The sequence below is a fragment of the Phyllobates terribilis genome, unplaced genomic scaffold (assembly GCF_046119375.1).
Source record: "Phyllobates terribilis strain yellow unplaced genomic scaffold, ASM4611937v1 Scaffold_9__5_contigs__length_417890890, whole genome shotgun sequence".
Lineage (NCBI taxonomy): Eukaryota > Metazoa > Chordata > Amphibia > Anura > Dendrobatidae > Phyllobates > Phyllobates terribilis.
The window spans coordinates 343,088,139-343,104,576 of record NW_027362769.1 but is presented as its reverse complement, the minus strand read 5'-3'; the positions used below and the strand labels follow the sequence as shown (position 1 = coordinate 343,104,576).

The 16,438-nt window shown below is 48.5% G+C and overlaps 1 protein-coding gene across 3 annotated transcripts in view; it reads right to left on the bottom strand.

Annotated features, from left to right (window-relative positions):
- Positions 1-210: 210 nt before the first annotated feature.
- LOC141162204 (cytochrome P450 2K4-like) overlaps positions 211-16,438 on the bottom strand; it is a 50,033-nt gene continuing 33,805 nt past the window's right edge. For 2 of the 3 annotated variants that reach the window (XM_073648054.1, XM_073648056.1), the window contains 4 exons: positions 6,500-6,641; positions 2,992-3,179; positions 2,698-2,839; positions 211-699 (listed from right to left, as the gene is read on the bottom strand). In XM_073648054.1, the coding sequence (XP_073504155.1) occupies positions 512-699; positions 2,698-2,839; positions 2,992-3,179; positions 6,500-6,641 (660 nt within the window). In that variant the 3' untranslated portion in view covers positions 211-511. Of the gene's footprint in view, positions 700-796; positions 829-2,697; positions 2,840-2,991; positions 3,180-6,499; positions 6,642-16,438 lie in introns of all 3 variants that reach the window. The other variant, XM_073648055.1, reaches the window with a different exon arrangement.

The following is a 16,438-nucleotide window of genomic DNA, read 5'->3' as shown; positions in this document are numbered from 1 at the left end:
GATTGGCGAACAGTTCGAGTAGAACAACGCTCATCTCTAATCATTAGCTAGTGGAAAGTCAGGAGGCGGCTATACAGATTAGATGTTTGTCTGACTTTACCCTAATTTGTATGGGGGTCCTAAAAGATCTATTTGCTGTCCCAGAAACTAAAGGCACAAGAAGTCAGGATAAAACAAAAAAATAAATTACAATATATAAGCTATGCACAGTTACAGCACATTAAAATTTTTATTTGTGCCAGAAGATACACCTAATCCAAAAAAATCCTAGCAGCATTTACTAAAACTAAAAAAGATTCCTTTAGTTTAAAGGTCGATTAAAATAATTGGAGACCATTGTAAGATTTACTCTACTAAGACATGGGAGCTGTGCATTGCTTAATTCAATACCACAGCTTTCAGCTGAAGATATTTGATAATAAGATTTAAAAAAAGTGCAAAATTAAATATATTAAAATATAATCAAAGAAAAAACATCAGTCTCTGTGTTGTCTCTGTTTTTCACCCCAAACTAATAGTTTGGCTTCGCACATGTCATGAATGGTGTGGGCGCTAATGTGAATCCAATGCCAGGCTTGAGATTGAGATCTTCTCTGGAAATTCCTGGAGGCAGATAGAAAGTAAATGCTTGAAGAAGTCCAGTAAAAAATAGGAATAGTTCCATCTTGGCTAAGGCCTCCCCAGCACAAGCTCTTCTTCCTGTAGAAATGGGATTAGTGAGTTAACAATGTCATGTTGAAAGTAGATTTTGACCCTAACACTTGTAGTAATGAAATAAATTAGATATAATGCATACTTTCCAACTCTCTCTGCATGACTGGTAGTTTCCTGGAAAAAAGTAGACCTCCAGTAAGTCACCAGTAAGTCACAAAAGTTTCTTGGAAAAACCCCTGAAAAGCTATTTAGAAATGAATGCTGATCTTATGAGCTTAAGTACATGAGAGTATGACCAAGCAGCCTATGGTGACATTTTTAACTATTGGTTCCAACTCTTAAATGCACACATGCTTGGGGGATCTCAATCAAACAACTCTTCCTTGGTCAAGGTATTTTGTCAAAGGGTGAGAGAAGCAAACTGAATTCTTACCCCAAGTGAAGGAAAACACAGTGAAGGCTTTGGGACAAGTGCTGGCTGTCTTGGGGTTTTTGACACACAACTTTCCTTTTTTCCCTATGTACAATCACTCACTAGCTTATGTAATTTGCTTCCTCCTATTCATCTGTCTACACATCCTCCATGCATCCAATAGCACACGGTAACTGCGCTTGAATAGATACTGACTGATGATGGGATCATACAGTTTTATGAAAACCCTTATCTATTATAATGAGGGCTGGACCGTACATAACAAGCACGTGCACCTATTGTGTCCCCCTATTTCCTTATAGATTGTAAGATTGCAAGCAGAGCCATCACTACTCCTATAACAATTGAACTGTGTGTTACTTTGTACAGGTTTTATTGTGCCTACATGTCCCTGCTTAATTGTAAAACGCTGTGTAGCATCGGCGTCTCTGCCCCCTGCTAGGCAGAGATGCCATCCCACTCACCTCCTCGCTCCCCGCGCTCCCCGCTCTGCGTTCTCCAGTGCTCCTCTTCCTGCTGCAGGCGCGCGCAGCTCCCCGGGGACTGTTCTTAGGGCGCGCGCGCTTCCTCCCTCTTAAAGGGGCCGAGCGCACCGTCCTAAGGAGTCCCCGGCCAATAGCCGAGGATCCTCCCATATATAAGGCACCTCCTCCAAAATGGAGGTGCCCGAGCAAAAGTTGTTGCACAGTGTTTCTGACCTCTGCTTCAGCCCTCAAGTCCGGCTGCTAGCCTGACTACCAGTCTTGCCCTCCAGCCTGTTACCTGCCTGTTACCTGCCGTGCCTGCCAGCCCGCTCACCTGGGAGCACTTGCCTGTTACCTGCCTGTTACCTGCCGTGCCTGCCAGCCCGCTCACCTGGGAGCACTTGCCTGTGTCTGCCTGTTACCTGCCGTGCCTGCCAGCCCGCTCACCTGGGAGCACTTGCCTGTGTCTGCCTGTTACCTGCCGTGCCTGCCAGCCCGCTCACCTGGGAGCACTTGCCTTGACCACCTAGAGACTCCTGCCGTCACTTGCCGTGACCACCTGCCAACCCACCTAGAGACTCCTGCCGTTACTTGCCATGTCTACCTGATAGCCTACCTGGAGGCTTCCGCTCGCCAGCCTGCCTGCTGTGCCTACCTGCTATTCCTGTTAGTCCCTGCCATCTGTACCGTGGGAGTCACCTGCTCCCTTACAAGGTCGTCTCCAGAGTAGCACCTGGCCCCTCGGCTCGGTCCCTCCCTGGTCACGGAGTCGTTAGCCGCCGTACGACCAGGGTCAGTCCGGGTTGATTCTTAGTTACGCCCCTCTTGGTCCCTCCTTGCACCGTACCACAGAAGTTCCACCCCCCGTACCCGTAACACGCTGCGGAATATGTTGGCGCTATGTAACAAAAATTATTATTATTACTCTAAGATATATTGCAAAAAAATTATAAAGTGTTCATGCATATGCTGAGCATCTTAATAAGACCATAGAACATTTTTTATATTTTTGGAGAACAAAATATGAGATTTAGAAAACATATTTTTTTCCTCGTAAAATATAGTCGTTCTGTTAGTGAGTGTTTTGTCAGTTGAGTGACATGTAAGATGATTTGATTTTTCATCTTAATGGTCCTCATTACTTACCTACTGAGAACGGCATAAATGCATCACTTCGGACAAATTTCCCATTTTCATCCAAGAAGTGATTTGGATTGAAATCATAGGGAGTTTTCCATTGATTCTTGTCGTAGAGTACTGATGTCAGGAATGGAATAACCTCTATACCCTGTGAATAACAATAACCAAATATCTTTTTCATGATATACATTTAAAAAATGTGAGATTATTGGGATGGTTGTGGACCCCATAGCAGTCCATTTTAATAATAGGTAAATACATACAGTGCTTGAGCATAAAGACAATTTTTCATAAACTCACTTTTGGGATGAGGTAACCATGCAAATACACATCAGTTGGAGTTGAGCGTGACACGTTCAACGGGATAATATTGCCAAACCTTTGAATTTCATGTATTACTGCATCAGTATAAGGCATTTTCCTTCGATCTTCAACTGTTGGCAGTTGTCCTGGTTTAATATGTGTTTTAATTTCCTCCTGTACCCTTGCTATAAAGCAAAAGAAAACATATTGTGCTATATTTTGTACTAGCAAAACAATACTAATGCATTTAATCAATAGATTATAGTCTTTTATTATGACTTGTATCGGCTGTCAGTAAGTGCAGGGGCATGGTTACAGCTGCCGCTCACTATGTACTGAGGAGTGACTGAAGACATGCCTCTATGACTAAAAGCCAGAGGCTGCTGAGAGGAATAAAGTTAATTTTCTCCCAGTAGCCGAGCTTTCAGTGCAGCAGCCGAGCAGCTTTAGAATATTGTTTAAATGGAGTGGAGATCAAGCATGGGCACTGCTGCTCCATTCATTCTCTATTGGACTGCTGGAGATTACATCAAGAATTCCCAGTATACTCTTTCATGTAAAAAAGTTCTACATTTTTTTTTCATTGGGTATGATGAAAAGCTATTTAAGGTGAAATTTAAATGTCACACTCCACGAAAAATCACATGTCCCCTCTGTCTAGGGTGGGTGGTAACACCATCCTAGAAAATAAGAAAATGTAAAGCATGCAAAAAATGCAAAAAATATATACTAGAATTACTTCAACTTAAATGATAATTTGTATATACAATTATAGTAAAACCTGCTTGAGATAACCACCCAAAATTACACCTACAGGCGTGGTCATCAAAAAGATGGCCATTATACAGTACTAGATGGTGGCCCGATTCTAACGCATCGGGTATTCTAGAATATGTAAGCGGCCGACCGGGCACAATTAGCAGAGCGGTGTTTAAATTTGGCGCCAATCTCGTTGATTGGACGCGTCCGGCATCCGCGACCAATCAGCAGAGCGTTGTTTAAATTTGGCGCCAAGGTCGCTGATTGGTTGCGGCTGGCGGGGTTTAAATTTGGCCCCAATACTGCTGACTGGTCATGGCCAACAACCGCGACCAATCAGCAGAGCGGTGTTTAAATTTGGCACAAAAAACGAAGATTGGTCGCGGCCGGTGGTTGCGACCAATCAGCAGAGTGAGGTTTAAATTTGGCGCCAATACTGCTGACTGGTCACAGCTGACAACTGCGACCAATCAGCAGAGCGGTGTTTAAATTTTGCGCCAATACTGCTGATTATTCTCGGCCAGCGACCGCGATCAATCAGCAGAGCGTTGTTTAACTTTAGCGCCAAGATCACTGATTGGTCGCGCTCTCCGCACGCGACCATTCAGCGAATCGTATTGGTGAGGAGCGGGGAGCGGAATTGTATTAGTGAGGACCGGGGAGCGCCGCTGCCTGTGCGGGTACTTCCGCTGCGAGAACCCGGGACATGAGCGGGCGCTCGGAGCAGAAGTATCCCGACTCGCAGTGCCACTCCCCGGTCCTATCGGCATGGTGTTACAAAGGTCCGGACATTTGTGTTAAAAATCGCTGATTGGTCGCGGGCGCTGTCCGCGACCAATCACCGATTTGGGCGCCAAATTTAAATAGCGTCCGCGACCAATCAGCACAGCGGTGTTTAAATGTGGAGCCAAGATCAGTGATTGGTCGCGGCCGACATTTGAATGTGGCGCCCAAATCGGTGATTGGTCGCGGGCAGCGTCCGCGACCAATCAGCACCGTAGTGTTTAACTTTTGCGGCAAGATCCGTGATTGGTCGCGGGCCAAGACCGCGACCAATCACCGATTTGTGCGGCACTTTTAAATAGCGGCCGCGACCAATTGGATGTCAGCGCCGCTCCCCGGTCCTCCCTTCACACCCTAGCCGCATGGATGTCAGCGGCGCTGCCTGTGCGGATACTTCCGCTGCGAGAACCCGGTACATGAGCGGGCGCTCGCAGCAGAAGTATCCCGACCCGCAGCGCCGCTCCCCGGTCCTCCCTTCACACCCTAGCTGCTGATGTCCCCACAGTATCCGCATGCTGTTACAAAGGTCCGGACATTTGTGTTAAAAATCGGTGATTGGTCGCTGGCGCTGCCCGCGACCAATCACCGATTTGGGAGCCAAATTTAAATATCGGCCGCAACCAATCACCGATCTTGGCTCCACATTTAAACACCGCTGTTCTGATTGGTCGCGGCCGATATTTAAATTTGGTGCCCAAATCGGTGATTGGTCGCTGGCACTGCCCGCGACCAATCACCGCTCACCGATTTTTAACACAAATGTCCGGACCTTTGTAACACCATGCGGATACTGTGGGGACATCAGCGGCTAGGGTGTGAAGGGAGGACCGGGGAGCGGCGCTGCGGGTCGGTATACTTCTGCTGCGAGCGCCCGCTCATGTCCCGGGTTCTCGCAGTGGAAGTACCCGCACAGGCAGCACCGCTGACATCCTTGTGGCTAGGGTGTGAAGGGAGGACCGGGGAGCGGCGCTGACATCCAACTGGTCGTGGCCGCTATTTAGATCTGCCGCACAAATCGGTGATTGGTCACTGTCTTGGCCCGCGACCAATCACTGCTTTTGGCGCCAAAGTTAAACACTATTTTGCTGATTGGTCGCGGACGCTGACCGTGACCAATCACCGATTTGGGCGCCAAATTTAAATATCGGCCGCGACCAATCACCGATCTTGGCTCCACATTTAAACACCGCTGTGCTGATTGGTCGCGGCCGATATTTAAATTTGGCGCCAAAATCGGTGATTGGTCGCGGGCAGCGTCGGCGACCAATCAGCACAGCGGTGTTTAAGTTTTGCGCTAAGATCAGTGATTGGTCGGGTCTGAAGACCGCGACCAATCATCGAATCGTCTTGGTGAGGACCGGGGAGCGGCGCTGCCTGTGCGGGTACTTCCACTACGAGAACCCGGGACATGAGCGGGTGCTGGCAGCAGAAGTATCCCGACCCGCAGTGCCGCTCCCTGGTCCTCCCTTCGGCATGGAGGTCAGCGGCGCCGGCGGTCCTTCCGCTGCTACCGGCCGGGAGATGAGCGTCTCGTGCCGCTCATCTCTCGGATGCATCTCTGTCCCGCAGATGGGTCCGGCGGTCCTTCTGCTGGTACCGGCCGGGAGATGAGCGCCTCGCGCCGGTCATCTCCCGGCTGCATCGCCGCTGAGCTCCGTCCCGCAAATGAGCCGCTAACGGCCGCCATCTTTTTTCAGAAATCCCGCGGCGCTGATTGGCCGCTGGCGGACCAATGAGCTACACGGGATTTCCTGGACAGACAGACACACAGACAGACAGACAGAGAGACGGGATAAGACGATTATATATATAGATATGGAATATGATGGAAAAGTGAATAAATAACAGAAAATCTGAGTAAAGTGGTAGCCTTCAGAAAAAGGTGATTTGATGGATTTAGAGACTGTAGCTCTACAGTTCAACTACAGTCTTATATAACTTTTAAAAATACAGCAAGAATTACTTTGAATCTCCGGATACTTCAACATCAATAAAACTCCCCAGCGGATCGTTGTAGATGTAGTTTCAGTTCCAGCACCGAAGAGATCCAGGACGCAAGTAAGTAGATTTTCTTCATTAAAATGTGTCTGAGCTTTGTTTTTTTCCTTAAAATACATAACACAAATATTCCCCATGTTACTATAATCAGCTGGTTCCAAGGCAATTAACACTTTCTTCTGTTTCTTATGTGGTAGGCATTATCCCCTTTTGCTTAACATTTTTTCATCTGAAATAGTAAGTTTGTCACAGTAATGTTCTCATGACTATAGCTGCCTGAATGGGAAGTACTAAGGCAATCTACTATATAATTGTCTTATCCCGTCTGTCTGTCTGTCTGTCTGTCCAGGAAATCCCGCGTCGCTCATCGGTCCGGCAGCGGCCAATCAGCGCCGCGGGATTTCAGAAAAAAGATGGCGGCCGTTAGCGGCTCATCTGCGGGACGGAGCTCAGCGCATGGATGTCAGTGGCGCTGCCTGTGCGGATACTTCCACTCCAAGAACCCGGGACATGAGCGGGCGCTCGGAGCAGAAGTATCCCGACCTGCAGCGCCGTTCCTCCCGTCACACCCTAGCCGCTGGCAGTAGAAGTATCCCGTCTCGCAGATGGGTCCGCTCCCCGGTCTTCCCTTCACAACCTAGCCGCTGATGTCCCCACAGTATCCGCATGGTGTTACAAAGGTCCGGACATTTCTGTTAAAAGTCGCTGATTGGTCGCTGGCGCTGGCCGAGACCAATCACTGATTTGGGAGCCAAATTTAAATATCGGCCGCGACCAATCACCGATCTTGGCTCCACATTTAAACACCACTGACTGATTGGTCGCGGACGCTATTTAAATGTGGCGCCAAAATCGGTGATTGGTCGCGCCCAGCGTCGGCGACCAATCAGCACAGCGGTGTTTAAATGTGGAGCCAAGATCGGTAATTGGTCGCGGCCGATATTTATATTTGCCGCCCAAATCGGTGATTGGTCGCAGTCAGCGTCCGCGACCAATCAGCACAATAGTGTTTAACTTTGGCGCCAAGATCAGTGATTGGTCGCGGGCCAAGACAGCGACCAATCACCGATTTGTGCGGCAGATTTAAATAGCGGCCGCGACCAATTGGATGTCAGCGCCGCTCCCCGGTCCTCCCTTCACACCCTAGCCGCATGGATGTCAGCAGCGCTGCCTGTGCGGATACTTCCACTCCGAGAACCCGGGACATGAGCGGGCGCTCGCAGCAGAAGTATCCCGACCCGCAGCGCTGCTCCCCGGTCCTCCCTTCACACCCTAGCCGCTGATGTCCCCACAGTATCCGCATGGTGTTACAAAGGTCCGGACATTTGTGTTAAAAATCGATGATTGGTCGCTGGCGCTGCCCGCGACCAATCACCGATTTGGGCGCCAAATTTAAATATCGGTATGACAGTTGTGCAGGTAGTACCATCTATAGCGCATGAAACTAGCTCCTGTTCTTCCTCCTCCTCCTCTTCCTCATTGTCACCCAATCCATGTGAGGCTGGGCTGTGTGTAATCACCCTGTATGGTTAATTGCTCCATCTTATCGTGCTCCGCCTGCAATGCATCCTCTTTGATTGTGAGTAGAGAGCATTTCAGAAGACAGAGAAGCTAGATGGTGATGCTAATTATGGCATCATCGCCGCTCACGATCTTGGCGGATTCCTCAAAGTTTTGGAGGATCGTACATATGTCTGACATCCATGTCCACTCCTGAGGTCTTATGTGTGGAGTCTGAGCTGAATACTGATGGCCTTGTTGATGCTGGTACTCAACAACTTCCCTCTTCTGCTCACAAATCCTTCCTAATGTCTGCAGTGTAGAGTTCCAATGCTTTGGGTCATGACACACCAGTCTGTGAAGATGCAAATGCTGCTGAAACACGGCAAGGGCGGCGGAAGCTGTAGGTGACTTTCTAAAATGGGCTCACAGGCGGCGTACTTTAACAAGCAGATCCAGCAGCTCTGGGTAGGATTTGAGAAACCGCTGAATGGTACATGTGTGAGCTCCCCTTGCCTCAGAGCTGCCACCAAGTTCCGGCCATTGTCACACATGACCATGCCTGGCTGTAGGTTCAGAGGGGTGAGCCACAGATCTGCCTGCTCTTTCAGAGCTGTCCACAACTCTTCAGCATTGCGTGGTTTGTCACCTAAGCATATTAGCTTCAGTACAGCCTGTTGCTGCTTGGCCGAGGCAGTGCTGCAGTGTTTCCAGTTTGTGACTGATGTGGTTATTTTGGAGATGGAGGCTGAAGAGGAGGAGGAGGCTGAGGAGGATGAGGTACAGAAGCTGTAGACTGTGGGGGCAACCCTGATTGACATAGGGCCCGCAATCCGTGGCGTTGGGAGGATGTGTTCCATCCCAAGATCCAACTGGGTCCCGGCTTCCACTTTGTTAACCCAGTGTGCTGTCAGCGAGATGTACCATCCCTGCCCACAAGCACTTGTCCACGTGTCCGTGGTTAGGTGGAATTTCCTGTAACTGTGTTGTTGAGGCCATGGCTAATGTTTTGGGACATGTGCTTGTGTAATGCAGGGACGGCACACTGGGCGAAATAGTGGTGGCTGGGGACTGAGTACCGAGGAACGGCCGCCAACATAAGGCTGCGGAATGCTTCCATCTTCATGAGCATAAAATGCAACATTTCGAGCGCAAGCAGTCTCAAAATGTGGGAATTTAGTAGTGTGGCTTGTGGGTCGTTGGCTGCATATTTGTGCTTACATTCCAAGGACTGGGGTATGGACAACTGACGTGGACATGCTTCCTGATGCTGCTACTTGAGAGTGTGCAACTCTAAGGGGGAAGACCGGGGTGTAAGTACTTTCACAACAAGTCATCTGGAACTGCCTGGGCCGTGCCTCTGGTTGCAGGGGGAAGACAGACTGCGAGCACAGTAGTCAGGTGACCGGGAAGCTGGAGGCGTGTCCAGAGCCTGAGCTCAGGGGTCAGGTGACCGGGAGCTGAAAGCGTGTCTAGTAAGAGGGAGAAAAAGGAGTTTTGCACGGGAAAGCAGAGAGTTGTCAGTTGGGGTCAAGCCCCGCTAGAGGGAGAAGAGACGCACGGTCCGTGGAGCCGAGCAAGTGAGGTGCAGTGTTATGGACTAGGGGCTCAGCGGGTCAAACTGGAGACCACCCGCTGCCGCCAGAAGAAGGAGCATTGTTTAGGCGGGGAAGCCAGAATAAAACAACACTGGCATCAGCCGGCAACTGCCTTGTGGGGAATAAGAGTCAGCTAAGTGTAAAACTGTTGATAACAACCATGTCGACTCTGCTATATCTAGCCAAACTGTGAATTGTCTGTTGCCTGCTACTCCCCTTGTTGTCCCCATATTTCCCTATATTTCCCCTGTTTCTCCCTGCGTGGAGATTGACCCTGTTACAATAAATCCCCCCTGTTTATTAACCCTGTACTGGCTGCTCTGTGTTTCTGTGTCACTGCATCTAAAATACCTGTGTTACACAACGACAGGTGCACAGGTGCAGGTCAGGAGGCATCTTCACATACACCATGCACAGGGGATTTTCTTGCATGTACAACAACAGAAAAAGCAGTTGTGTCACCCACAGACACTGTTCCTGGACCCTGGGGTTCGTCCCACAAAGTCGGGTGCTTTGCTGTCATGTGTCTGATCATTCTGGTGGTGGTTAGGCTGGTAGTTTTGCCATTCCTGTTGATACTGGTCTGGCAGGTGGTGCAAATGGCCTTTTTTGGGTTATCAGCAGAGTGTTTAAAAAACAACCAGTCTCGGGAAGACCTAACAGTTGTACTGGCAGCTTCCTTCCTGTTGCTGTTAAGGAGAACGGTTACCTGTCTTCTGTCTGTGACCACCACACAACTTCTTCCTGCCTTTTGGGGTGCTCTGCCTCCCTCCACTTGTGTGCTGCTGTCCTCCCTCTGTATGTCCTCCAGCCAGGTTGGGTCAGTTACTATTTCATCCACCACTCCATCTTCCACTTCCACACCTTGGTCCTCCTCCTGACTTTCTGGTAATTGTGTCTCATCATCGTCCACCTCTTGTGACACTTTCCCACCATCGCCTTTGTGTGACCATGGCTGCTCAAATATTTGGGCATCGCTACATGCAATCTCCTCTTGCCCCGCATCAAGTGGACCGGGCAAGAGGCCTGAATCTATAAATGGAAAAGTGAAAAGCTCTTCGGAGTGGCCAAGTGTGGAATCAGTTGTCTCTGGGCACTCGGCATGGTAGGAGGAAGGATCAGGGTGAGGAATATGCAGTCGAGACTCAAGGCTACTGAGACTTGACCATGTGGAAGACAGGGTGGTCCTGGTGGTGACTAAGTGACTGGAAGCATTATGTTCTATCCAACCAACAACCTTTTCACAATTCCCTTTGTTCAGTAGTGGTGTTCTGCGGCCCCCTATTAATTGGGACAGGAAGGTCAGGCGAAAAGATGTGGGTGTTTGTTGTGGCACAATTTCAGCTTGCCCACAGCCTCAGCCACTGCATCCACCTTCACCATCACCATCACGTCCAGTTCCCCGTCCCTTGCCACGTGCCTTGCCCATTTTAAATGGAGGACAGAATCTTCCATGCCCACTATAAATGGCTGAATTTGGAGCGAAGTTATATGTGATCCGTGTGACAGAGAAAACACAGTTTTAAATAGCTGGCCTGTAGGTAACTCTTTTTAACAGAAAACTGGTGTCAATAGCTTCACTGACACACTGAAACAAATTTTTAATTGAGGCCAGAAATGGCAGTATTTTCTGAAAACTTATATGTGATCCGTGTGACGAAGAAAACACAGTTTTAAATACCTGGCCTGTAGGTAACTATTTTGAACAGCAATCAGGTGTCAACTGCTTCACTGACACACTGGAACTAAATTTTAATGGAGGCCAGAAATGGTAATATTTTCTGAAAATGTATATGTGATCTGTGTGACGGAGAAAACACAATTTTAAATACCTGGCCTGTAGGTAACTATTTTTAACAGCAAACTGGTGTCAATAGCTTCACTGACACACTGAAACAAAATTTCAATGGAGGCCAGAAGTGGCAATATTTTCAGTGCAATTATATGTGGTACGTGTGACGGACAAACCAAAGTTTTAAGTAGCTCGCCTGTAGGTAACTATTTTAAACAGCAAACTGGTGTCAATAGCTTCACTGATACACTGAAACAAAATTTCAATGGGGGCCAGAAATGGCAATATTTTCAGTGCAATTATATGTAATCCGTGTGACGGACAAACCATAGTTTTAAATAGCTGGACTTTTAGCGCTGTTTTATGGAAAGGACTTGGCTGTATTCTGCAGTGCCAACAAGCAAATGGCGCAGAAAAACTGTGTTCTCTGGATTGCTTTTTAAGCAAATAATCCAAAAAAAATTATTCCTTGCCCTTGAGACCTGGGCCTTTGTCTAGAAATGTCTAACAGCAGCAGCAGACAGAACTGGAATTGAGTCTCTTGTGCCATATGCACTCCAGTCTGCTATATACACTGACTGGCTGCATTTATACACTGCCTGCCTGATATGTCTGCAGATGTATTAGTCCTCAGAAGGACTGTTTGTTGAGATGGATATGTGTAATATACTTCTGTTCTACCTACACTACCTAATAAACAAGCACATCTCTCCCTAGCTCAGCAGCACCTCTCCCTACACTGTCTTATTCCGGAGTGACTGTGACGAGCACGGCGGCGCCAGGTCTGATATAGACCTGATGATGCTCTGCGGCCAGCCAATCACTGTAATGCCACAACCAACATGGCTGCGGCATTACAGTGAGTGGCAGCCAATCCCTGCATGTTCATTGGCTCTGTAAAGCCCGCCAATCATGCAGGGAGGGGACCTGAGCTCCTGCCGAGCAACCCCGGAAATACTGGGCGAGCGCTAAGCATCTCGAGCAGTGAGATGCTTAAGCGAGCATCGAGCAGTAGCAAGCATGCTTGCTCATCACTAGTAATTACCAAGATTGTAGCCTCATTGGGAAGCTGTAACCATTATGTGAATTGCTTCATATTCAGTGAACATCTGTTCTTATCACATATTGAAGATCCTGTGCCTTACTCAACCAAAATGGCATAGTTAGCGCAATTTTGCAGTCTGTATTGACTTAGACCACTCGAAACAGGGGAAAGAGGTTACACAGCATAAAGTGGAGAAAATTCAGTCAGTTTTAGGACCCTGCAGAGGAAGAGTTTGTGAGATCCATCCAAAAGTGAAGGGAAATGACTTGGTTATTTTACCTGTGTTTTTAAAGAACAGAAGACCCATTGGGAGCGTTAGAACATGGGAGCTGTTAAAAGGGCTGTCAGCAAAGCAGTTCAGCAGCAGGGGACTGTGACCTACTTTCACAGCAACATGGACTCTGTTGTTCCTCTGCGGTCAATCAAGGCCAGAGAGCTACCACAGCCAAGAACAGAAGGACAAAGTAGCACCATGTTTTTGTCAAGGTTGGCGCTAGTTTTCAGACTCTCTTTGGCAGTAGTCACTGATCATGGCTGCGCCAAAAACAGCACATACTCAGTAACTAAAGTTACTGATTTACACAGATTTTTTAAGCATACAACATAACATCTAGATTAACTGTTTTCTGGATGTTTCTTGTATTGAGTATTGTCTAGCCACAGGTATCCAGTCATTCATGAAATTAAAGTGAACCTTTTACTAAGAATATGCCTTTGATTTTTTCTCCCGGTGTCACCCCAAAGTCGAGAGCAGAGGTGGAATCAGGCAGCAGAGCCTGTTTCTACTGTTGATCAATCAAGAAGCAGGGGCAATGCTGGTGGAGAGAAGAAAAGAGGAGACAAGGACTGCAAGTGCACTGATATGCCTACCACGGAACTCGTAAGCCTAATTTCCATATGAATAAAACATTCATTTTATTGCAACTGAGCACCAGAAAATGACAGAAAAGGTATCCCTGAAAGTTTGTTTCCCTGCCCTAATCTGCAGTACCTTAGCTACGTAAGTATATTCTTACTGACAGGTACCATTTATGTAAGAAAATTATGAAAAAGACCAAAAATATTAACATTTGAGAGTCCTCAGTGGTTGATACCTTTTAATGGCTAACTGAAAAGATGATAACAAATTGCTAGCTTTCAAGACTACTCAGGCCTCTTCATCAGGCATAGAATAACACAAAATCCGAAGAGTCACATAGTGATACACAACAAGGCACAAGAATAATGCAATAGATGAGACAAGTGACGTGAAGCAGAACTAGTATGGGAGAGGGAGAAAGAGTTGTGGCCGTAAATATTGGAGCAGTTCATAGATAAGGAGTATGAAAGTTTTATTGTCTTGTGATTGAGGTCTGATCCATGGTTGTGATGCCTCCACAGTTCTGAGGAACATATTCCTTAGTTGATGTATATGATCTCAATCACAGGTAGTGTTGAGCCACCCCCGTAGTGTTCGAGTTCGGTTCGGTTCGTCGAACACCCGTGTGTTCGCCGAACTGTTCGTCGAACTGTTCGTCGAACACCTTCGAACACCGTTAAAACCAATGGCAGGCAAACAAAAACACATAGAAACACATAGAAAACACCTTCAAAGGTGTCCAAAAGCTGACAAACTGCTCAGAAGACACAACTAACACATGGAAAAGTGACAAGTACATATAGTCATGCGAAAAGAAAAGAGGTGGAGGAGTAAAAGGAGGGGGAGACACAGATATAGGCATGTCATGCCCTTCTAAAATCCAAAAAGTGAGAAGCCGAGACGGCCAGTCCGCTCCTGCCCGTGCCACCTCCGTGTCGCCGGGTTTGTGCCAGAGCCGCGGTGAACCCTGACGGCCAGCCCCCCTCTCCCAATACTGGTGCCTGTCCGCTGGTGGGTCGAGAGAGCCCCCCTGTGGTGGAGGCAGATCTAAGCTTTTTAATTTAAATTGTCCCTCTAATTTGAATGAATACACTTTAAATCCATTTACAAGGATCTATTGGAGGGCAAGTCTCATGCCAGCAGCCGCGTAATTCCAGCTCCAGTAGCGTCCACTAAAGCTGCTGCAGTTAAAAAGCTTTTATAAGGATCGAGCTCGGCTGTCCACCGCAAGGCATCCTAGTGCCAGTCCCAGTCCCAGCCCCTATGCCTTGGGGTGCCTCCTGATGCTCTTCACTAAGTATCCCGTGGTACCGAAGCATTTCCTTTGAAAAAATTAAGTGTCCAAACTACAGGTGGTGTAGCTTGCTTAACAGCCGGGATAATCCGCTGACTAGCAGACACTGCTACTAGGCACAAAGTATTTCCTGGGCTAGATGCAGTTAAAAATTTGTAAGTAGATACTCTCGTTGGATGCTGAGAAAGCATTCCATAGAGTCTCCTGGCACGCCATATATGATTCTCTTAAAAAGCTTGGGGTAGGGGTCTAGGGGACCCTTTTATAGCCAAAATCACGGCCCTGTATCACAATACGTCACCTAGGCTGAAGATAAATGGAACTGTAGCACCGAGGGCTCGGTTGCTACAGACGTATTGCACCTCACCCAGAGGTGTGATATCTCACTCTCAGATAAGGATGGAGTGTGGATCAGGACCCGACACCTGCATGCATTACACCACATTGCCGTGGGGCAGGGCGACCAATATGCCCCTGAGATGGGCACGACAGTCCCTGTCCCTGGCTGGAGTGGGGGGAGGGAACACTGAGGAAGGGGAACCCTGCAGTGCAGGAGCAGGGAGGAAGCAGTTCCTGGGTGCATTGAGAAGGGAGTATAAAAGGTGGGCACCATCTTAGTTCAGTGCAGAGAAGTCTGAGCAGAAGTGGCAGGGAGCAGGGGCTCTGCATGAGCTCTGCTCCGGAGGCGGGCCTAGTAACAGAGGCCCAGGCCTGCAAGAGGGAGAAGGAAGGAAGAGGAGCGGAGAAGGCTCCAGGAACGAGGAATGAAGGGATCCCAGGGGTGCGGACGGGCGAGTCGCCACCGCACGCCCGAATCCACCTGCGTGGAGGGGTCAGGCCAAAGGGGGAGACCGGTCCCCGAACTAGTGGAGGTAGGAAACGACCCTCAGCTAGAAACCGGAGGCTCTGACATTTTATGTGGCGCAGCCCCTTGCTCCACCCGCTAGGAAGGCACCACATAGGGTCAGGGAAACTGGCGCCAAGTTTACCAAGAGGAGGCCCGAGGCAGCCGGACAGAAGTGTTGGTAAGAAAGGCCAGACAAAGGACACACAAAGGGGGTCCTGTGAAGCGCTCCAAAGTTATCTGGGAGTTGTCTGAGCCCCTCACCTGGTGAGCACAGTACGACGTGGGCAGCCGTTACCTGCAGACGTGGTCTGGATAATAAGAACTGTGAGTAAAGGCCCTGAACTGCATCACTGACTCCGTGTCGTTACTGCTGCTGCCCTGCACCATCACCCCCATCCTCCGCATACACTGCCCTGAGGCTATACTCCTCCCGTGGGGAGTTATGCTACGCTCTGCTGCACCCACAACACCAGCCTTAGCGGTCTGCCCTGTAGCGGCGGTTCACTCTGACCGCAATCCACGGGTGGCGTAGTCGGACATTTAAACATCAAAACCACATAAATAGTTCCGCCACTGGTTTGACCGCCCTGAGCCACGGAACCGGATCGCCGCCACGAAGACTACAACCACCAGCATCCACCAAAAAGGGTCCGGCTCCGGGTGTCCCAAGGCCCAGGGGGTGCGTCAGAACATTTTCATCACCTTTCACAATCACCAATGGGACAAGGCAGGGATGTCCTCTGTCCACTCTCTTATACATCCTAGTGACGGAGCACCTGCTCTCATCAATTCGCCATAACCCCAATATTAGGTGGATTGAGGTGGGAGGCACCGAGTACAAGTGCTCTCTATTTGTTGATGATGTCCTAGTATATATCACTCAATCACATATATCCATCCCTGCTGTTATGGCTGAAATAGATCACTTTGTTACATGGTAAAATTTTAAAATCAATGCAGCGAAGTCTG